The sequence below is a fragment of the Suncus etruscus genome, chromosome 6, assembly GCF_024139225.1.
Source record: "Suncus etruscus isolate mSunEtr1 chromosome 6, mSunEtr1.pri.cur, whole genome shotgun sequence".
In the NCBI taxonomy this organism is placed as follows: Eukaryota; Metazoa; Chordata; class Mammalia; order Eulipotyphla; family Soricidae; genus Suncus; species Suncus etruscus.
The window spans coordinates 45,074,633-45,098,255 of record NC_064853.1 but is presented as its reverse complement, the minus strand read 5'-3'; the positions used below and the strand labels follow the sequence as shown (position 1 = coordinate 45,098,255).

The 23,623-nt window shown below is 45.1% G+C and overlaps 1 protein-coding gene across 1 annotated transcript in view; it reads right to left on the bottom strand.

The window, feature by feature from the left end:
• Positions 1-23,623, bottom strand: part of BSDC1 (BSD domain containing 1) — a 43,944-nt gene that overhangs the window by 12,946 nt on the left and 7,375 nt on the right. The window contains exons 4-9 of the mRNA XM_049775538.1: positions 15,239-15,406; positions 12,569-12,623; positions 10,873-10,988; positions 10,406-10,474; positions 10,155-10,233; positions 8,553-9,035 (exon numbers count right to left, since the gene is read on the bottom strand). Of these exons, the coding sequence (XP_049631495.1) occupies positions 8,553-9,035; positions 10,155-10,233; positions 10,406-10,474; positions 10,873-10,988; positions 12,569-12,623; positions 15,239-15,406 (970 nt within the window). The remainder of the gene's footprint in view (positions 1-8,552; positions 9,036-10,154; positions 10,234-10,405; positions 10,475-10,872; positions 10,989-12,568; positions 12,624-15,238; positions 15,407-23,623) is intronic.

Below are 23,623 nucleotides of genomic sequence, written 5' to 3'. Positions count from 1 at the left end.
AGATGTCTCTTGCTCAGCACAGCAAAAGGAGCAGGGGGAGAGAGTAGAAGACTGATGCCGGGACTACATGTTAGACTAACTCTATCAGGACCTCAGGGGTTTAGGGGAACCTTAAGCATCTGTATAGAGATAGCAGAGGTAGGACGTTTGCCTTGTATGCAGAAGGACAGTGGTGCGAATCCCGGCATCCCATATGGTCCCCTGAACCTGCCAGGTGCGATTTCTGAGTATGGAGCCAGGAGTAACACAAGTGCTGCCGAGTGGACCCAAAAACCCAACCCCCTTCAAAAAAAGAATGCTTCGGGCCAGAGAGATAGCATGGAGGTAGGGCATTTGCCTTGCATGCAGAAGGACGGTTGTTCAATTCCTGGCATCCCCAGCCTGCCAGGAGTGATTTTTTTTTTTTTGGCTTTTTTTGGGCCACACCCGTTTGATGCTCAGGGGTTACTCCTGGCTAAGCGCTCAGAAATCGCCCCTGGCTTGGGGGGACCATATGGGACGCCGGGGGATTGAACCGCGGTCCTTCCTTGGCTAGCGCTTGCAAGGCAGACACTTTACCTCTAGTGCCACCTCACCGGCCCCAGGAGTGATTTTTTTTTGGTGGTTTTTGGGTCACACCTGGCAGTGCTCAGGGGTTACTCCTGGCAGGCACGGGGGACCATATGGGATGCCGGGATTCGAACAGATGACCTCCTGCATGAAAGGCAAACACCTTACCTCCATGCTATCTCTCCGGCCCCAAGGACTGATTTCTGAGCATAGAGCCAACAGTAACCCCTGAGTGATGCTGGGTATGACCCCCCTCCCAAAAAAACCCCAAACAAAAAAGAATGCTTCAGCTTCCACTTTTTTTTTTGTTTGTTTGTTTTTGGGTCATACCCGGCGTTGCTCAGGGGTTACTTCTGGCTGTCTGCTCAGAAATAGCTCCTGGCAGGCACGGGGGAACATATGGGACACCGGGATTCGAACCAACCACCTTTGGTCCTGGATCGGCTGCTTGCGAGGCAAACGCCGCTGTGCTATCTCTCCTGGCCCTTCAGCTTCCACTTTTGGCATGAACCACAGCAACCCAGCGGCATACACAAAACCCTCCAAAACAAACAGCTCAGCTGTACAACTTAACCTTATCAAATTGCCAAGCCACCAATTTGTTTCAGATCTAGAGATTTTAGACCATGCAGCTGCTTTGTCAGTCCAGTAATATCAGAGGAAACCTTATAGGAAAGTTACATAGAAATTACATAGAAGTGGGGCCGGTGAGGTGGTGCTAGAGGTAAGATGTCTGCCTTGCAAGCGCTAGCCAAGGAAAGACCGAGGTTTGATCCCCTGGCCCTGGCATCTCATATGGTCCCCCCAAGCCAGGGGCAATTTCTGAGTGCTTAGCCAGGAGTAACCCCTGAGCATCAAATGGGTGTGGCCCCCAAAAACAAACAAACAAACAAAAGAAATTACATAGAAGTTACTCAAGCTCAGTGAGCCTAAAGAGTAACAGAGAAGCACCAACCACAGCCCAGTAAATCCTTAGACACTGAGCTTAGTAACACCATGGAGAAAGGTAACAATTATTTCAAAATGACCCTTGTTGATCTAAGTTTAGATAATTCCATTTGCCTTTGTGTTGTAACAAACAGTATGGTGTAAATTTCTGTCTGCAAGGAGCAGGTTTATAGTGGTGGGTAGGAAATTGGGGAGTGGTACAGGGAAGGTCACACTGGTAGTGCTGTGGTTGGTGTTTGAACAGTTAATGCCTGTATTATGAACAACTTAGCAAATCACATGTAATAATGAAATAACTTTTCTTTTTTTGCCACACCTAACAATGCTCAGGTGTTACTATTGGCTCTGTACTCAGAAATTGCCCAATAGGGTCAGGGGACCATTATGGGATGCAGGGAATCAAACTGAGGTTGGCTGTATGCAAAACAAATGCCCTATTACTGTGCTATTGCTCCAGCAATGGTCTTTTTTTTTTTTGTTTTTTGTTTTTGTTTTTTTGTTTTTTTGTTTTTTGGGCCACACCCTGTGACTGGCCCTGGGCTCAGAAGTCGCTCCTGGCTTGGGGACCATATGGGACTCCGGGAAGTCGAACCACAGTGCATCCTAGGTCAGCCGGTTGCAAGGCAAACGGCCTACCGCTGCGTCACCTCTCCGGCCCCAATAATAAAAATTTTTTTTTTTTTTTTAGTTTTTGGGTCACACCCGGCGGTGCTCAGGGGTTACTCCTGGCTTTCTGCTCAGAAATAGCTCCTGGCAGGCACGGGGGACCATATAGGACACCGGGATTTGAACCAACCACCTTTGGTTCTGGATCGGCTGCTTGCAAGGCAAACGCCACTGTGCTATCTCTCCGGGCCCAATAATAAAAATTTTAATTAAAAAAATCTGTTCATTGCAGTCAGGGAGATAAAAAGGGCTGAAGGTCTTTTTTTTTGTGTGTGTGTTTTTGTTTTTGTTTTTGGGTCACACCCAGCAGTGTGTGACTTCTGGCTCTGTGCTCAGAAATCATGCTCCTGGCAGGCTCGGGGGACCATATGGGGTGCCGGGATTTGAACCACCGGCCTTCTGCAAGCAAGGCAAAAACACCTTACCTCCATGCTATCTCTCCGGCCCCTAAGGTCATGGTCTGTATACAGGAGTGTAGGTTTAATTCCCTGTACTGCATGGTCTCCCAAGCACCGAGCTGGAGGAGGTCCTGTGAATGGCCAGGTTATGTCCCCAAACCAAAATAAAGACCAGTAGTTACCAATGTCAAGCTCTTTTTTTTTTTTTTTTTTTTTTGGTTTTTGGGCCACACCCGGTGACGCTCAGGGGTTACTCCTGGCTATGCGCTCAGAAGTCGCTCCTGGCTTGGGGGACCATATGGGACGCCGGGGGATCGAACCGCGGTCCGTCTCCTAGGCTAGCGCAGGTAAGGCAGGCACCTTACCTCCAGCGCCACCGCCCGGCCCCCAATGTCAAGCTCTTGTAATACACTGTAGTAGTAACAAATGAAGTTGTGTTTTTTTCTAGTCAGTATCTCAACTTTCCCCCAATCTTGTTCCCTTCCTGTGCCCTCCCACCCTCTTTATATCTGTTGGCTGCTCAGTCTTCTACTATGGTCCCTCACATGATTTTTACCTGTGGAGAATCTCCTGAAATATCCTGGGGGCCAAAGAGCCACATGGCTCCCAGTTGAGAAATGCTTTTCTAGAGGTATCCTTGGTTAATTCTTTTTTTTTTTTTTTTTTTTTTCCGGGTCACACCCATTTGATGCTCAGGGGTTACTCCTGGCTAAGCGCTCAGAAGTCGCTCCTGGCTTGGGAGACCATATGGGACGCCGAGGGATCGAACCGAGGTCCGTCCTAGGCTAGCGCTGGCAAGGCAGACACCTTACCTCTATCGCCACCTTGCCGGCCCCATCCTTGGTAATTCTGCACATGGTTCCAGATGCTGGGGCCAAATGTGCATCCCAGATTCAATTCTGACTTGGCATCTGAGCCTCCCTGCTTGTCAGGACAAGGTTCCTGTGAGCTAGAAGCCAACTTCCCAGTGGATTCTCCACTCAGCTGTCGCTGTGGCCAGCTTTCCCTCTAGGGAGCAGAAATGATTCTTCATTCAAGTGTGAGAGTAATCTTTTCAGGAATAGAAAATGGGAGTATCAGGGACCGAGAGAGAGAAAATAGTTTCAAACCCTAGTACTGCATATGATTCCTCTCAAGAACTGCCAGGAGTGACCCCTAAACACTGCTGAATGTGGCTCCATCCTTCCCCCTTCCCCCAAAATCAAAGAAATAAAGGAAAAAAAGTGTCACTAGCATAAGTATCCTCTGGGTAGAGATCTGCAACCCTAATTTACAGTGAAGAAATAAAGGTTTCTTGCCTCCTCATGTGTGACACAAGTCATTCATTGCAACAAGAATGGAAGGCTTCATGGTGGAGGCTTCCCCTCACAGGGACCAGAAACCCCATAGCACTGTCACCCACAGCAATTCCACTCTATTTATTGTTCCGGTCTCCGCTTCAAGTTGAGAAAATAAATGAAAGTCAAAGCTAGTTCCAAGAGGTGAGGGGATTTGACAGGCAAAGGCTCCAGCTAGTCCAGTCTCACCTATACCTTCCTTCCTGTTTCTCTGCTAAGGGGGCCCCACAACGCAAAGTCTAGTTTCTGAGATGAAATGCATCTTAGGTAAAAAATGCAGGCAGGAAACAGTGCTTGATACCCTATGGTCTGGTCACCCCAAAGACTTTTTTTTTTTCTTTCGGTTTTTGGGCCACACCCGGTGATACTCCTTGAACAAACCATGCACATCACCTCAAAGGGTGAAGTGAGTAGCTCATCCTTTGCTAACACCCACTGATCACCTTATTCTCTTTTTTAAATACTTATTGGAGTGATCTAAGTTTCTGACCTTCTGTAAAATGGGAAAGATCCTGTAGCTCTCAAAGAATTTCTGTTGGACTGATATCTGCGTCACAGTGCTCAGCACACTGATACATATAGTATATGCCCAGAGAATGGGACCCTTTCTCTTACCATTCATTTCCTCAAAACAGGGCTTTACTCAAAAATTTTTATTTTGGGGCCCGGAGAGATAGCACAGCGGTGTTTGCCTTGCAAGCAGCCGATCCAGGGCCAAAGGTGGTTGGTTCGAATCCCGGTGTCCCATATGGTCCCCCGTGCCTGCCAGGAGCTATTTCTGAGCAGACAGCCAGGAGTAACCCCTGAGCACCGCCGGGTGTGGCCCCCCAAAAATTTTTTTTTATTGTTGTCGGGCTACACCTAGTAGTTAGTGTTTAGAGAAGACTCCTGGCAGTGTTTGGGAAATTAGGTAGTGCTGTGCTCAGAATTAAACCTGGGCCTCCTGCATACAACTGCCTGTTAAGCTCTATCTCTCTGGCTTTTATTCAAATTTCATTCCTGATTCCCTTTCACCTGTAGTGAAACAATTACCATCCATTTAGAGTAATTGGAAGCTAAGAGATCAGTAGCTTTTCTTTTTATTTTTGGTTTTTGGGCCATATCCAGTGATGCTCAGGAGTTACTCCTGGCTATGCACTCAGAAATCGCTCCTGGTGAGGGGGGACCATATGGAAACCGGGAATGAACGTAGGTCTGTCCTGGGTCAGCTGCATGCAAGGCAAATACCCTACTGCTGTGCTATTGCTCTGTCCCCAATCGGTAGCTTTTCTGACGTTAACACGGCATCTAGATAAAGTTTGCATTTGAACCCAACATAATCCCTACACCAGAGTCTCAGTGATCACCTTACTGCTTTGTGGAACTATGTCCACAACCTAAAATTATTGGAAAGATTGAAGATAAGGTCCTAGTCCACTATTATTTTGAGCCACTCTATCTACTTTGTTCTTTCTTTTCCTGAGAGACAACACAGATAAGTAACCTTTGACACCACCCTTTTGGCCCCACACATCCTGCCATATGAACTGGGTAGGCCCCCTCACTGGGAACTATCACTCCCATGAACTCTTCAGTTCTCAGTACAATGCCTGTCTCCTTGATGAGACTCCCGCTGATGCCCACGAATTCCTTCTTTCTCCAAATCCCTGTGGTACCAGGCCTGTTCCAGAGGGCTTCGAGCTTCATCATAAAGACTGTAGCCTTTGCCCCTCCCTCCTCAGTGTCTCATAAAGAGTAGGTGGAAGCTCAATGATGACCTCACTGAATCAGAGTCTGAAGGAAAAGACTATTCTGGGAACTGGAAACCTAGAAGTATCTGTGAGGAGAGAAAGGGTGGGGAGAGTGGGGTGGGGTCCATTTCCCATTCCCTGCAGCTACCAGTCCCCGACAGTGCTGGCAGACCACGTCCCCTGCTGGGCAAACTTTGTGGCTGACTGGTACTGGGTGTTAACGAAGAGCAGGCTCTGTGTGTGCCAAGCGGTGAGGGGAGGGCTTTCTGACAACCAGCTGTCTTCAGTATCTATGGAGGCAAGGACCTGAATGGGGCAATGAAGCTGACATAGAGCCAGTGTTGTTTTCGAATTCCAGGAATTAAAGAAAGTCAGAGTCTCCATTGTAAAACTCCTTTTCACAGATAAGAAACTAAAACAATTACTCAAGCTGAATCACAATCAACAAGTTCATCAGTGTTTGCTTTCTTTTTTAATTTTTTTTGGGGAGAGGGGCATGTCCAACAATGTTCACGGTTGTTCTAGGGCTAGGCAGTGCTCAAGGGACAACAGGCCTCCTGTGAGCAATGCATGTACACAGGCCTTACTCTTTTTTTGATGGTGGGGGCATACCTGGCACTCAGAATTACTCCTGGCTCTGTGCTCAGAAATCACCCCTGGCAGGCTTGGGAAACCATATGGGATGCCAGGGATCAAACAAATGTACAAATGTACATTTTACAAATAATGTACAAAGCAAATGTCCTACCCTCTGTGCTATGACTCCAGACTCATCTAGTCTTATTCTTTAGACTGTATGAAGCAAAGGGATGTAGCCCATATGATAGAGTAATGCAAGGCCCTGGTTTTGATACCTAGCATTGTATGTGGATCCTCTGGAACATATTGTCACCACAACTAACAACAGAAAACCCAAATTCAAAATCTTTTTTTTTTTTTTTTTTTTTTTTGGTTTTTGGGCCACACCCAGCGGTGTTCAGGGGTTACTCCTGGCTATCTGCTCAGAAATAGCTCCTGGCAGGCACAGGGGACCATATGGGACGCCGGGATTCGAACCAACCACTTTAGGTCCTCGGTTGGCTGCTTGCAAGGCAAACACCACTGTACTATCCAGCCCCCTAAAATCAAAATCTTTATATGTGAATTTCATGTTTCATGATAATACTCATGGAAATTGAGGAAGCCAAATAAAGGACTGTCCTGAGGTCAGTTAGAGAAGCCCTTGACTTCAATCACTGTTAAAAGAGGTAGGAGATGTGACTCAGTGGCAGAGTACTTGCCCTGAATATACAAGTGTGAATCCTGCATGGCAAAATAGAAATAAAGTAAATCAATGAAACAGAGATTCAAGTAGATATAAACTGGATGATGGTAGGCAGCAGATGGGTTTCAAGCAAGACACCTGGATCTGAATTTGGTCCTGTCAGTTCCTGCCATAAAGTTAAGCAAATTCATTTCAGGTGGCACCCTTTTAACCTATTAAATGAGTGCAGTAATGCTGACCTCACTGAATTGTGAGATAAGACAGACTAAACATACACAGTATAGGGCCTAGCATAAACTTATTCTATAAATTCTAACACCTTCTAACACCTCAAAGAATTTGAATAAAGCTAGAGCAATAGAATAGAGTGGGTGGGTATTTGCCTCTCATGCAGCCAACATAGGTTCGTCCCTGGAATCCTAAACAGTCTCCTGAGCCACCAGGAGTGATTCCTGAATGCAGGATAAGAAATAACCACTAAGCACCACTGAGTTTGGCTCCCTCCCAAAAAAGATATTTTCAGATGCATCCCTATTTCAGAGAATATGTACATCTTAGATATAATAATTAAGACTATATAGGGGGGCCGGGCGGTGGCCCTAAAGGTAAGGTGCCTGCCTTGCCTGCGCTAGCCTTGGACGGACCCCCGGTGTCCCATATGGTCCCCCAAGCCAGGAGCAACTTCTGAGCACATAGCCAGGAGTAACCCCTGAGCGTTACCGGGTGTGGCCCAAAAACCAAAAAAAAAAAAAAAAAAGACTATATAGGGGGTGGGACCAGAATAATAGCACAGTGGGCAGTGCATTTAATTTGCAAGTGGCTGACCAGGTTTGATTCCAACTTGGCATCTGATATGTCACCTGGTCGGCCAGGAGTAATTTCTGAGCACAGAACTAAGAGTTTTGGGTGGACCCAAAAAACCATAAAATAAAGGAAAAGATGGGATTTGGGAACGGGAGCAACAACACGAGTACGATGTTTACTTTGCACATGGCCGACCCAGGTCTGATTCCCAGCATCCTATATGGACCCCACGCTGCCAGAAGTAACTTCTGAGCACAGAACCAAAAGTAACCCCTGAGAACTGTGGGGTTTGGCCCAAAACAAACCAAAACACACACACACTGGAGGGCTGGAGAGATAGTACAGTGGCTGGGTGCTTTCTTGCATGTGGCCAAACCACATTCGATTCTTAGCACCCACTTTAGTTCTCTTAGCACAACCTTACATAGAGCAAGGAGAAACCCTGACCATCACTGGGTGTGAACCAAAAGCAGAATGGGGGCGTAGATGGGGTGAGGAACACATACACACACATGTGCGCACACCCTGAGTTTGATCTTTTCCTCCAAAAAATAAGGATGGGGATATGCATAGTGGGAGATGGTGTAATGGGCACATGATTTGTTTGCAAAATCCCTGGATTGATCCCTGATATTGTGTGGTCCTCTGAACAACAATGGGACTAGCCCCCTGAGATTTGCCCAGCTTAAGGGAGAGAGATTTATAGATTTAGGTTTACAGACAGGAAAGTTGACAGCTGCTATTATCATTACAAGTGACAGATACCTGCTCCTAAAATCCTTACACGGAGACAATGTGCCTCACAGAGTGGCATCTCCTATACATTCCTTGCCAGTGCTGCAGCTCCCAGACTCACCTTTCTTTCCATTGTTGGATGGGGTAGACTTCCCGCTGTCTGAGTTCAGCTCGAACACCCGTAAGTCTGAGAGCACCTCCTCCTTCAGAGTCTCTACTCTGGCTGCAGGCCTGGGTTCTGCACCACTGAAGCGACCAGCAGGGGCATGAGGCTTCGGCTGAGCAGAGGGTGGGGGTCCAGTCTCGCCTACATCCACAGGCAGGCTCTGTTCTTCCAAAGACGCCTCCAGAAGTTTTTGGGACAGGTCCTTGGGTAGCACTGGCACCTCAGGGGCAGGGGGAGGATTGGCCACCTGCGTCACGAGGGAGACACTCTCGCTGCTCTCTGAAGGAGTCACCTCTGCTGGAGGCTCACCTGAGCGCACCAGTGTTTCCTCACAGGGGCTCTGGGAACCAGGTCCTTCTCCTTTGAGGAATGAGGGAGTCCTGGTACTAGGAACTTTTGCTTCTTTTGGAGATGTGGGGGACATGCCCACAGGCTCCTCTGTAGAAAGAGAAAGGCAGGGGAAAGAGGGCAATAATCCCAGTCACTCCTGAGATAATTGTGAAGCTCTTGGAAGAGAGGCCTCAGATTCCTGTCAAGTGATGTCTGACAGTTTCGAACCCCTTCGTCATCAAGTGCACTGCAGATACTCCCTCCAATGGAGTTTTTCCTACCTGCAGGCCTGAGCACATGTCTGGCAGGTACTGGCTTTATAGCGCTGCGACCCAAATATGAGACTAGAAAGTCAAAACTTGAAAGCAAGTGAGTTGAGTTCAGGTCAGACTCTGCGACATCCTACGCCGGTTGGACAAGGCTCTTGACTTGGCTTTAACTCATTTGTCTTACCCATATAAGGGTAGTAGAAGGCTGGTGTGTGGTGCATGTGATAAGGATACAGAAAGCTCTTGGTACAGATTGGGTATGTAAGTGCTTAGTGTAATATTAATATTAGTTCATGCAGGTAACTCCAAAACCCTGTACTCCAGGTGCTCAGCTTCCTCCCCTAGCCAGCATTCCCAAATCTTGTGGGGCATTAACATAACCTGGGGTGCTTGAAACATACAAGTTTGGGGAACTGGGGATGTCGCAGAGTGGAGCACTTGCCTTGCAGGTTTGAAGTCCTGGGTTCAGTCTCCGGGACTGTAAAACAAAAACAAAAATACAAGCATATAAGTCTAACCACATCCCCAGAGTCTTATTTTGAAGGTGAGAAGAACATTTCAAGGTTGCTCAGAACTAGATGGACCATGAACTGGCAAGAGGATTCCAGAGCATCTTATACATATGCTTTCTACAGCTAAACCTAAGGTTCCACTAGCCTTGGAACACCTTCATTAACTCAGCCTGTAGGACATTTGCCTTGCACATTGCTAACTTGGGTTTGATCCCCAATATTCCATATAGTCCCCTGAGCCTGTCAGAGGTGATTCTTGAGTCCAGAGCCAGGAGTAATCCCTGAGTGCCACTGGGTGTGGCCCAAACAAAAAAACCTTGCAATTATTTCCTGCTCTTCCCTTAAGAGTTGAGCAGCTCCACTCCTCAGAGAACAGTCCTAAGAATCCTCCGAGTCCCCCAAAAGCAATACCTACGAGCTGCCTGGCACCTTTCAAAACCTCTTACCTTCCTCTTCCTCCCAGCCAGGTTCTTCAGAGACGCTTTGTTCTGCCCGCTGTTTCAGGGCCTCCCTCCGTGCTTGTTCCTAAGAATGAGAAGCAGATAGATAAGGGCAGTCAGACTGCCAGGGTCTGCTCTCTGACTCTGGTACTGACCCCAGAACTTAATACCCTGTGTTCTTCCCTCAATGAAATCCAGCCTAATTCTTCAGGGCTGAGTGGAACAGGACCCCAGGACCCCAGGCTAGGCCAATATACCTGTTCCAGCTGATGGACTTTATAGAAATACCGATGCCAGAATTCGAAGTGGGAGACAGCTGCTGGGACCTGAAGGGAAAGGATGGTGGAGGTGAATTCAGCATAGGCTATCGTGTGGCTACACCCTCTGGATCATCTGGATGCTACTAGATGCTCTGGACTTCAAAAGTATGGATGGCTGAGCAGTGATTCTCAAGGCACAGCCACTACCCAGTAGACCCACCTTCCTGGCCATGCCTGGCCAAGCAGAGCAAAGCAGAGCATTCCAGTTTACAGGACTCCCATGCCTCACTATGACTTCTAGAAGCCTGGTGATCAACTTCTTCCACATGGATTCTTGACTCAGAATATGGCTGATCTTGTGCTACAGAGTCTCCTACAGTTCACTGGGCGAATGTCTCTTTATGACTCTGGACACGTCCCTCCCACCTCCCTGAATCTCAAGCCTGAGCTGATTGAGCTCTCACCATCTTGGTGTAGAGGGCCCGGATGGAGGGGCTTTCTACAAGGAGCTCTGAGATCTCCCCCTTCTTCTCCTCCAAGCAGAACTGGGAAAGCCAGGCATCAAATAATTCCGGGGGCCCTGTAGAATGACAAATATTAATAGTTTCCCAACTCTGGAAAAGAACACGATTTGGGGAACCATAATGCAGGGAGAGGGGTTGTTTTGTTTGTTTTTGGGCCAATCATGGCAGCACTCAGGGATTACTCCTGGCTCTGTGCTCAGAAATAGCTCATGGCAGATTGGGGGACCATATGGGATGCCAGGGATTGAACCCTGGTCAGCCCTGAGTTGACTGTAGGTCAGCTATGTGCAAGGCAAATGCCCTACCCACTGTGCTATTGCTCTCTGGGCTGGAGAGTTACTGAACTGGAGTCAGCCATATACAAGGCAAGTGCCTTAATCATGTACTCTCCGGTACTCCCACCAAAAAAAAAAATAAATGCAGGACTGAGATAAAAGGGATTATGGGGGTTTAGGCACATGCTTTGAACAAGGCCAACCTCATTTCAAACCCTGGTATAAGATATAGTCCCCTGAGTACTTCCAGGAGAGATCCCCCAGCACAGTACCAGTGGTAGCTCCCTAGCATTGCTGCATGTGGCCCTCAAATGAAAAGCAAGTAAAAAGACCACCCCAATTTTTTTTTTTGTGTGGAGACTTGTCATTTTCAACAGATTTTAAATGTTTTTTTGTAACTATTGGGCCAGAGCAATGGCACAGAAGGTAGGGCATTTGCCCCATACCTGGATGACCCAGGTTTGATCACCACCACCCCATATGGTTCCCCAAGCACTGCCAGGAATGAACCCTGAACTCACAGCCAGTTCAGAGCCCTGAGCACCACCAGGTATGGTCCTAAACTCCCACCACCACCAAAAGAAAAAATGAAAAACAAAGGATTTTGTAACTAAAAGATACCTTGATTCTTTCAGGACAAAATTCAAAGTGTTGAGCAAATGTCCTTCCATACTGGTTCACATCAGCAGTTCTTACTGCCCTTAAACTCTCACATGCACACCTAAACCTAATCTGCCAAATAGTTAGATATTTCTTGGTTTTTCTAGGTATTCCAAGGGCCCACTGCCTTGTTTGAACAGTCTTCTTTCACTTGTAAAAGTAAAATTACGTTGACTTCTAATTCATTCTTCAAAACTATTCAGTTGTCACATCTTCAGTTCTCTATCCTAAGCCAGGTCCAGCCCTCTGCTCCCTGTAGACTCTCCATCCTGTGAAAGCAATCTACTCTCTGCTTATCTCACTGCTTTTCCACTTCTCTCCTCCTAGCAAGTGGACTGGAGAGAGGGTTTGATTCACTTGCTCAGCAAATGAGTGGAAGGGAAAAAGGCAGAGGAGTAAGGTTGAAAGGAAGGTTGAGATGAAAGTACGGGGCCCTGGTCCCTATCCCCAGAAGGAGGTACTGAGCAGGGTTGAAGCAGAGCAGGAAAGCCTCTGTAGACAGGGATTAAATAAAAAAGTCCAGGGGAAAATGGGATCATCAACCACTACTTGTTTCAGGTACAAACAAGTACAAACAAGTCCCACTTTGGTCTCTGATAGGTAACTAACTTATGTGACCAGAGACAAACAGGGCACACAGGCGAACAGGGCACCTAGGGTTCAGCTGCCCTTTAAGCCCCCCACTCTCACGATCCCCTCACCATCTGGTTCATTGCAGTAGGTTGCCGGGTCAGACTGCAGGCTATAGAGGCGAGCCTATAAGAAACAGAGAAGAGAATAGAATTGTAGTGTGCTAGGCACATATACGTTATGTCAGAGTATTCAATAATTCAGAACACAGCTGCTTCCTTAATATACTGTACACTGCTGGCCAGTTAAGACCAGGATTATGGATTAGTGCACCAGGTAGGAACTGAGAAACGGGACTCAGAAAAATGATCTTTTGCCAGAAATTAAGAAAAATACAGCATAAGCAAGACTACAATGTTAAATGTCTATAATGCTCTTGAATTTCAGGTACAATGACTAAGGCACTTGCCTCGCATTCGGCCAACTCAGATTTGATCCACAACATTACATACAGACTGCCAACACCCACCAGGTGTAATCTCAAAGCACAAAGTCAGGAATAAGCTCTGACCAGTGACCAAAGTGGCCCCAAAAACCAAAACAAAACAAAAATAATTTTGGAAACTGGAAGATACCTCAGAAGCTAAAGTGTCTGCTCTGCAAGTAGAAGTGACCACTGAGTTATAAAGCCTGGAATGACTCCTAAGCAGAGGCAGGAGGAAACCTTGAACACTTCTTGGTATGGACCCTTTCTCCAAAAATCCTATGTGGTTCCTTGGGCACTGCCAGGTGTAATTCCTGAGTGCATAACCAAGAGTAATCCTTGAACACCACCAGGTATGACCCAAATCTCCCCCTCCAGCCCTCATAAAATAAATAAATAAATAAATAAATAAATAAATAAATGGGTTGGAGCAATAGCACAGCAGTAGGGCATTTGCTTTGCACACAGCCGACCCGGGACAGACCTGATAGCATCCTTTATAACTAAAATTTGAGAGAATTACAATCTGAAAGCAAAAAAAATAACTGATAAATATATTACATTCACTAGCAAGAATTTAAAAACCATTAAAAATGAGGCCAGATTGGGTCCGAGTGATAGCACAGTGATAGGATGTGTTTGCCTTGTACATGGCTGCCCAGGTCGGATCTCAGTTTAATCCCTGGCATTCCATATGGTTCCCCAAAGCCAGGAGCGATTTATGAGCACATAGCCAGGAGTAACCTGAGAGTCACTGGGTGTGGCCCAAAAACAAAAACAAACAAACAAAAAGAGGGGCCAGAGCAATAATATGGCAGGTAGGGCATTTGCCTTCTATGTGGCTCACCAGGGATTGATCCTAGGCATTCCATATGGTCCCTTGAGCACTGCCAAGAGTGGCCCAAAAAATTCAAATTATAGGGGCTAGAATGATAGAACAGTGAATAATTTCTTTCTTTCTTTCTTTTTTTTTTTTTTTTTGGTTTTTGGGCCACACCGTGTAACGCCCAGGGGTTACTCCTGGCTATGCGCTCAGAAGTTGCTCCTGGCTTGGGGGACCAGGAATAATTTCTAAGCAATGAACCAGGAGTAACCCTGGAGTAAAGGTGGCCAAACCACAAAAACAAAAATTATAAAGACACTTAAAATGGTGGCAAATAGGGTCTCGAATGATAGCACAGAGAACAGAGTATTTGCCTTGTATGAAACTGGCCCGAGTTTGACCTCTGTTATCCCATGTGACCCCTGAGTCTATCAGGAGTGATTTCTTTTTTTTTTTTGGAGGGTGGTGGTGGTGGTGCATACACCTGGTGATATTCAGGGGTTACTCCCGGCTATGCACTCAAAAATCTCTCCTGGCTTGGGGAACCACATGGGACACTGGGGGATCTAACTGCAGTCCGTCCAAGGTTAACACGTGCAAGGCAAACACCCTACCACTACATCATCATTCCAGCCCCTATATTTTACTTATAAACTAAACTATATCATAGGCATGTGTGTATATCTATTGAAAAATATGAATATTTTCCCTACAGGAATATGTAATTAGAAAAAAACATATTGGTCTTTGCCCTTTTGGTCTTTGGCCAGCATGGAGGTCAAAGGGAAGATGGCTGAAAGGAGTTAAGATGCAGGGCTAGCTAAGAATAGCAAATGCTTAAAAGGTTATGATATAGGCGACACCTGTGGAGGACAGGGCATGAATAAAGTTGATGCGTCCTAAAAAAAAAGGAAAGAAAAAAACATATTCATGGAGCCAGAATGAGAGCACAGCAGGTAGGGCATTTTTGCCTTACATGTGGCTGATCCAGGTTGGATTGATGCCTAGCATCTTATATGGTCCCTGAGCCTGCCAGGAATGATTTCTGAGTGCAGAGCCAGGAATAATCCCTGAGTGTTACTGGGTGTGGCCCAAAACAAAAACCAAAAAAGAAAAAAAAAAGAGAAAATCATATTCAGAGATCAGAGCGATTTCACAGTAAGTTATTTGCCTTGCCCAGCAGTTAGGGCACATTTGCCTGGCATGTGGCTGACCCAGATTCAATTCCTGACGTCCCATATGGTCCCTGAGCCTGCCAGGAGTAACTTCTGAGCACAGAGCCAGGAGGAACCTCTGAGCACTGCTGGGTGTGGTCCAAAAAACAAACAAACAAAAAACAAAATAATGAAACAAACAAAAAACAACAATAACAAGATAAGGTGAGGACTGTTATACATATATTTACATTTAGCCTGAACATGTACTGCTTTTGAGTACAGGTCAAAACTAAAGCTAGTATTGTTAGTATCTGCAGATCTGGTAAATAGTGAGTACCTTGGTGCCATCATAGGGTTCAGCTGTGCCAGAAGGTGTACCCATCAGGGTAATGACATCACAGTCAATAGTTTTGTCTGGTGAGGGAGCAAAGGTGTCAGAGATCACCCCTAGGAAGTCAGACAGTCCCTTCTTCATTTTCTCTGTTGCTCCGGAGGTGCCTTCAGTCTGCAGAAAGAAACCAGAAAAGGAAGTAAGGGACCCAGGCTGTAATTTGAGGTATGAAAGGGTACAGAGGGAGCTGGAGTGATAATATAACTGATCGGGTTTGCCTTGCATGCAACCACTCGGGTTTTATACGCAGTATCTCAAATGATCCTATATCCTCTAGGAGTATTTTCTTTTTTCTTTCCTTTCGTTTTTTTGGACCACACCCAGTGACGCTCAGAGGTTACGCCTAATTATGCACTCAGAAATCGCTCCACGCTTGGGGGACCATATGAAACGCTGGGCGATCAAACCACTGTCCATCCTAGGTCAGTGCATGCAAGGCACACACCCTACTGCTTGTACCACTGCTCAGGCCCCCAGGAGTAATTTCTTTCTTTTTCTTGTTTTTGGGTCACACACAGCAGTGCTCAGGGGTTACCCCTGGCTATACGCTCAGAAATTGCTCCTGGCAGGCTCGGGGGACCACATGGGATGCCGGGACTCAAACCACCATCCCTCTGCATGCAAGGCAAACGCTCTACCTCCATGTTCTCTTTCTGGCCCCACCAGGAGTAATTTCTGAATGCAACACCAGGAGTAACCCCTGAGCAGGTGTGTTCTGAAAAACCACCAATCAACCAAACAAACTAACAACCTCCCAGAAACTGAAAAGATACAGAACCAGGGGCAAAATAATGACATATATGTATGGGGGCCAGAAAAGTGCTCAGGACCTTTCACCATCAGGCAGAAGAAAAAGGCAGTCAGGGTCCTGATCCCATGAAAGGGTATGGAACAGGGTTGAAAAGGTCTGTGCAGGTGAGAAAAGAGACCTTTACTGACTTCATCAAAATTTCACACTTGATCTTAGTCAAAAGGCTGAGAATTTTGACTTCATCAAAATTTCAAGGCCAGCCTTCCTGATCAAAATTAATAGAGGAGGGAGGCTGGAGAGATAGCATGGAAATAGGGCATTTGTCTTGCATGCAGATGGATGGTGTTTTGAATCCCGGCATCCCATATGGTTCCCCGAGCCTGCCAGGAGCGATTTCTGAGCGTAGAGCCAGGAGTAACTCCTGAGCACTGCCGGGTGTGACCCAAAAACTGAAAGAAAAAAAAAATTAACAGAGGAGGACCAGAGAGATAATACAGCAAGTAAGGCATTTGCCTTGCACATGACCAACCCAAATTCGATCCCTGACAGCTCCCAAGCCTGCCAGGAATAATTTCTTTTCTTTTTTTTTTCCGGTTTTTGGGTCACACCCGGCAGCGCTCAGGGGTTACTCCTGGCTCTAGGCTCAGGGGACCATATGGGATGCCGAGATTCGAACCACCAACCTTCTGCATGCAAGGAAAACACCTTACCTCCATGCTATCTCTCCGGCCACAGGAATAATTTCTAAGTGTAGAGCCAGAAGCAACCTGAGCCCAACCAGGTATGACCGAAAAACAAACAAAAAATTCACAGAGCAGAGGTTGGAGCAGTGGCGCTACAAGTAAGGTGTCTGCCTTGCAAGCGCTAGCCTAGGACAGACCAACCGTTCAATTCCCAGGCATCCCATATGGCCCCACCAAGCCAGGAGCATATAGCCAGGAGTAACTCAAATGGTTAAATCAAATGGGTGTGGCCTCAAAACAAAACAAAAAACAAACAAATAAAAATTCACAGAGCAGGGGCCGGGCGGTGGCGCTAAAGGTAAGGTGCCTGCCTTGCCTGCGCTATCCTTGGACGGACCGCGGTTCGATCCCCCGGTGTCCCATATGGTCCCCCAAGCCAGGAGCAACTTCTGAGCGCATAGCCAGGAATAACCCCTGAGCGTTACCGGGTGTGGCCCAAAAACCAAAAAAAAAAAAAAAAAAAAAAAAAAAAAAAAAAAAAAAAAAAAAATTCACAGAGCAGAGGCCAGAGAGATAGTACATTGGTTAGAATAGTATAGAGAGATATGGCATTTTCCCATTTGGTCTCTCAAACACTGCCAAGAGTGATTCCTGAGTATAGAGCCATGAGTGAGCCCTGAGCAAGCAAAAAGACAAGCAAACAAAAAAAATTCATAAAGGGGAATAAAGAAATATCACCAGGGCCAGAACAATAGTACAGCGGTAGGGCATTTGCCTTGCACGCTGCCTACCCTGGATGGACCTAGGTTCGATCCCTGGCACCTCATATGGTCCCCCGAGTCTGCCAGGAGCAATTTCTGAGTGCAGAGCCAGGAATAACCCCTGAGCAATGCTGGGAGTGGCCCAAAAACAAAAACAAAAACAAAAAAAAAAAAGAGAGAACTCAAAGGGCTAAATAAACTTTTTTTTTTCCATTTAGAAGGCCCAGTTCAATTCCTGTGAGCATTACAAGGTTCCTGAAGCACTACCAGCAATAAAAAGTAGAGTAATAATAGAGTAGCCTCTGATCACTGCTAATTGCAGCCTGACCCAACTCCTTCTCCCCAAACAACAACAAAAACAAAAAATTAAATGAGTACATGCCATAGACTTTCTTCTATTTTTTTTTTTTTTTTTTGATTTTTGGGTCACACCCGGCAGCTCAGAAGTTACTCCTGGCAAAAGCTGGCTCCCTGTGTGTGACACCAGGCGGGGAAAATCCGCGAAAGTACACCGGCCCAGTGGGGCTCAGCTGTGAAAGACTGTGAGTGTGACCTGTCTATGTCTGTCTACTGTCCTCTTGCGTGAAACTCTTGCGAGTGGGGCAAAAAGAGCCTCCAGAAACCTCGCTCGCCCAGACGCCATTTTCAGGGAGGGACTTCAGAGCATAAAAACCGGCTATCCTTTGCAAAAGCTGGCTCCCTGTGTGTGACACCAGGCGGGGAAAATCCGCGAAAGTACACCGGCCCAGTGGGGCTCAGCTGTGAAAGACTGTGAGTGTGACCTGTCTATGTCTGTCCGCTTCGCTACGCGGCCGTGCACTCTTTCTAAGGAAAGAACTCCATTGCAACAAGAAGGAAAAATCACACTAAGAACGGCGCTATATCACAGAAGCAAACATTTCTCTCTGGACTGTCTTCTCTGTTACATGCTCGGGCCTAAGATTTGACCCAGTGTGCGGCTTCATCCACGGAGGACTCCCCTCCCTTAGAGGCAAGTCAGCCCATCCAGAAAGGGAGGAGCCAGAGGAGTGTGCTGCCTACATCATATAGACAATGAATACCACTACAACACGTAGAAAAACCCACAATACAAATGTGACAATGGGGAAACAGCGCAGGCCAGCATCAGACATAGAGAATGAAGATGACAATTCTGAGGACCAGATAATGACTGAACAACTAATCAACCTCTCAGATAAGGACTTTAGACTAGCAATATGGAAGGTGCTCAACAGACTCCAAGAAACCATGGATCGAGTTGAACAGAACACTAATAAGAACCAAGAAAATATGAAGGCAGAAATGACAAAACTCCAAACTGAAATAACATGTCAACTAACAGGCCTGAAAAACTCAGTAAACGAAGTGAATGACAAAATGGATAAGCTCTGGGACAGGGTATCAGAAGCTGAGAATAGACTTGGTGCTGTGGAAGATGAGATACATAACAATTCCATACAGCAGGAGAGATTGGACAAAAAACTTAAAGCAAATGAGCAGACAATGGAAAAATTAGTCAAAGAATGGGAACAGACGAAAATAGAAGTCTATGATAAGATCAACAGAAACAACTTAAGAATCATTGGAGTCCCAGAGACCCAGGAAGAAAATTTCCAGGAAGAATCAATGGTCAAGAACATCATTAAAGAGAAACTTCCAGAGCTAAAGAATATATGTGATCAAATCCTGCATGCCCGAAGAGTACCAACCAAAAGAGACCCCAGAAAAACCACCCCAAGACACATCCTAGTCACAATGACAAATCCCACAGATAGAGACAGAATTCTGAAAACAGCAAGATCAAAAGGGGAAATCATGTTCAAGCAAGCTTCCCTGAGATTTACAGCAGACCTGTCACCAGAAACGCTCAATGCCAGAAAGCAGTGGTGGGATATTGTGACAAGACTGAATGAAATGAATGCTTCACCCAGAATACTATACCCAGCAAAACTCACTTTCCGGTTTGATGGAAGAATACATGGTTTCACAGACAAAAAACAGCTCAGAAACTTCACAGACACAAAACCAGTCTTAAGAGAAAAACTGAAAGACCTAATCTAAGACAAGACTACCCAAAAGACACACCAAATTTTGAAATAAAGATGGCGTTAAATCCCAGGACAATTCTTTCTCTCAACGTCAATGGACTAAATGCACCAGTTAAGAGACACAGAGTGGCTAAATGGATCAAAAAACTCAATCCAACCTTCTGCTGCCTACAAGAAACGCACCTGAATAGTCAGAACAAACATAGACTCAAAATAAAAGGCTGGAGAAAAGTTATCCAAGCAAACAACACCCATAAAAAAGCTGGAGTGGCCATACTAATATCAGATAATGCAAACTTTATACTCAGGAAGGTTGTAAGGGACAAAGACGGACATTTTATATTAATCAAGGGGTACGTAGAGCAGGAAGAATTCACTCTCCTAAACATATATGCACCGAATGAGGGGCCAGCAAAATATTTAATACAACTGCTGACAAATCTGAAAAATAATATCAACAACAACACAATAATTGTGGGGGACCTAAACACGGCTTTGTCAACACTGGACAGGTCAACCAGACTGAAACCCAACAAGAATATACTAGACCTGAGGAGAGAAATGGAAGAAAGAGGCCTAGTGGATATATATAGGACACTCCATCCCCAGAAACCTGGATACACATTCTTCTCCAATGTACATGGGACATTCTCCAGGATAGACTACATGCTGGCACATAAAACATACCTCCATAAGATCAAGAGGATAGAAATTTTGCAGACTACCTTCGCTGACCACAAGGCTCTGAAATTATTTGTGAACTCCAAAGGGACTCAGAAGAAACACTTTAACACCTGGAAGTTAAACAGCCTCATGCTCAATAACCAGTGGGTCCGAGATGAAATCAAGGAGGAAATAAAAAGGTTCCTGGAAACAAATGACAATAAAGACACAAACTCTCAGAACTTATGGGACACAGCAAAAGCAGTACTGAGAGGAAAATTTATAGCTTTGCAAGCACACATCAGGAAGGAAGAAGGAGCTTACCTGAGTAGCTTAATGACACAGCTAATAGAACTAGAAAATGCTCAACAAAAGGACCCAAGAACAGGAAGACAGAAGGAAATAACAAAGCTGAGAGCAGAAATCAACGAAGTGGAAACTCAAAAAACAATCCGAAAGATCAACGAAAGCAGAAGTTGGTTCTTTGAAAAAATAAACAAGATTGATAGACCACTGGCAAACCTAACAAAGAAAGAGAGAGAGAGAAACTTGATAACTCGTATCAGGAATGAAAAAGGAGAGATCACTACTGATATGACAGAGATTCAAAGGGTAATCAGAAACTACTTTGAAAAACTCTACGCCACTAAAAATGAGAACCTGGAAGAAATGGATAAATTCTTGGACTCTTATAATCTTCCACGGTTGAAGGAAGAGGATGTAGCATATCTAAACACCCCCATCACCATTGATGAAATTAAAACAGTAATCAAATGTCTGCCGAAAAACAAAAGCCCAGGTCCAGATGGATTCACTAATGAATTCTATCAAACTTTCCAAGAGGAACTACTGCCAATCTTGGCAAGACTCTTTCATGAAATTGAACAAACAGAAACACTTCCAAATAGCTTTTATGAAGCCAACATCACCTTGATACCTAAACCAGACAGAGACGCTACCAAAAAAGAAAATTACAGACCAATATCACTGATGAATGCAGATGCAAAGATCCTCAACAAAATCCTGGCAAATAGGATTCAATGCCTCATTAAGAAGATCATCCACTACGATCAAGTAGGTTTCATCCCAGGAATGCAAGGCTGGTTTAACATCCGTAAATCTATCAACATAATACACAACATCAATAACAAGAAAAATAAAAACCACATGATCATATCAATAGATGCAGAGAAAGCATTTGATAAGGTCCAACACCCATTCTTGATCAAAACTCTCAGCAAGATGGGAATGGAGGGAACCTTTCTCAATATAGTGAAGGCCATCTACCACAAGCCAGTGGCAAATATTATCCTCAATGGAGAAAAACTGAAAGCCTTCCCTCTAAATTCTGGCACAAGACAAGGCTGTCCTCTCTCACCACTCCTATTCAACATAGCACTGGAAGTACTTGCTATAGCGATTAGGCAAGAAAAGGATATCAAGGGAATCCAGATAGGAAAGGAAGAAGTCAAGCTCTCACTGTTTGCAGATGACATGATACTCTACTTAGAAAACCCTAAAGACTCTATCAAAAAGCTTCTAGAAACAATAGACTCATATAGCAAGGTGGCAGGCTACAAAATTAACACACAAAAATCAATGGCCTTTCTATACACCAACAGTAATAAAGAAGAAATGGACATTAAGAAAACAACCCCATTCACAATAGTACCACACAAACTCAAATATCTTGGAATCAACTTGACTAAATATGTGAAGGACCTATACAAAGAAAACTATAAAACTCTGCTCCAAGAAATAAGAGAGGACACACGGAAATGGAAACACATACCCTGCTCATGGATTGGCAGGATTAACATCATCAAAATGTCAATACTCCCCAAGGCATTATACAGATTTAATGCCATCCCTCTAAAGATACCCATGACATTCTTCAAAGAAGTGGATCAGACACTTTTGAAATTCATTTGGAACAATAAACACCCTCGAATAGCTAAAGCAATCATTGGGAAAAAGAATATGGGAGGAATTACTTTTCCCAACTTTAAACTGTACTACAAAGCAACAGTTATCAAAACAGCATGGTATTGGAATAAGGATAGGTCCTCAGATCAGTGGAATAGGCTTGAATACTCAGAAAATGTTCCCCAGAGATACAACCATCTAATTTTTGATAAAGGAGCAGGAAATCCTAAATGGAGCAGGGAAAGCCTCTTCAACAAGTGGTGTTGGCACAATTGGATAGCCACTTGCAAAAAATTAAACTTAGACCCCCAGCTAACATCATGTACAAAGGTAAAATCCAAATGGATTAAAGACCTCGATATCAGCCCCAAAACCATAAGATATATAGAACAGCACATAGGCAAAACACTACAGGACATTACAGGCATCTTCAAGGAGGAAACTGCACTCTCCAAGCAAGTGAAAGCAGAGATTAACAGATGGGAATATATTAAGCTGAGAAGCTTCTGCACCTCAAAGGAAATAGTGCCCAGGATACAAGAGCCACCCACTGAGTGGGAGAAACTATTCACCCAATACCCATCAGATAAGGGGCTAATCTCCAAAATATACAAGGCACTGACAGAACTTTACAAGAAAAAAACATCTAACCCCATCAAAAAATGGGGAGAAGAAATGAACAGACACTTTGACAAAGAAGAAATACGCATGGCCAAAAGACACATGAAAAAATGTTCCACATCACTAATCATCAGGGAGATGCAAATCAAAACAACGATGAGATACCACCTCACACCCCAGAGAATGGCACACATCACAAAGAATGAGAATAAACAGTGTTGGCGGGGATGTGGATTCCACTGCTGGTGGGAATGCTGTCTAGTTCAACCTTTATGGAAAGCGATATGGAGATTCCTCCAAAAACTGGAAATCGAGCTCCCATACGATCCAGCTATACCACTCCTAGGAATATACCCTAGGAACACAAAAATACAATACAAAAACCCCTTCCTTACACCTATATTCATTGCAGCTCTATTTACCATAGCAAGACTCTGGAAACAACCAAGATGCCCTTCAACAGATGAATGGCTAAAGAAACTGTGGTACATATACACAATGGAATATTATGCAGCTGTCAGGAGAGATGAAGTCATGAAATTTTCCTATACAGGGATGTACATGGAATCTATTATGCTGAGTGAAATAAGTCAGAGAGAGAGAGAAAAACGCAGAATGGTCTCACTCATCTATGGGTTTTAAGAAAAATGAAAGACACCCTTGTAATAATAATTTTCAGACACAAAAGAGAAAAGAGCTGGAAGTTCCAGCTCACCTCAGGAAGCTCACCACAAAGAGTGATGAGTTTAGTTAGAGAAATAACTACATTTTGAACTGTCCTAATATTGAGAATGTATGAGGGAAAAGTAGAGCCTGTTTAGGGTACAGGCGGGGGTTGGGTGGGGAGGAGGGTGATTTGGGACTTGGGTGATGGGAAT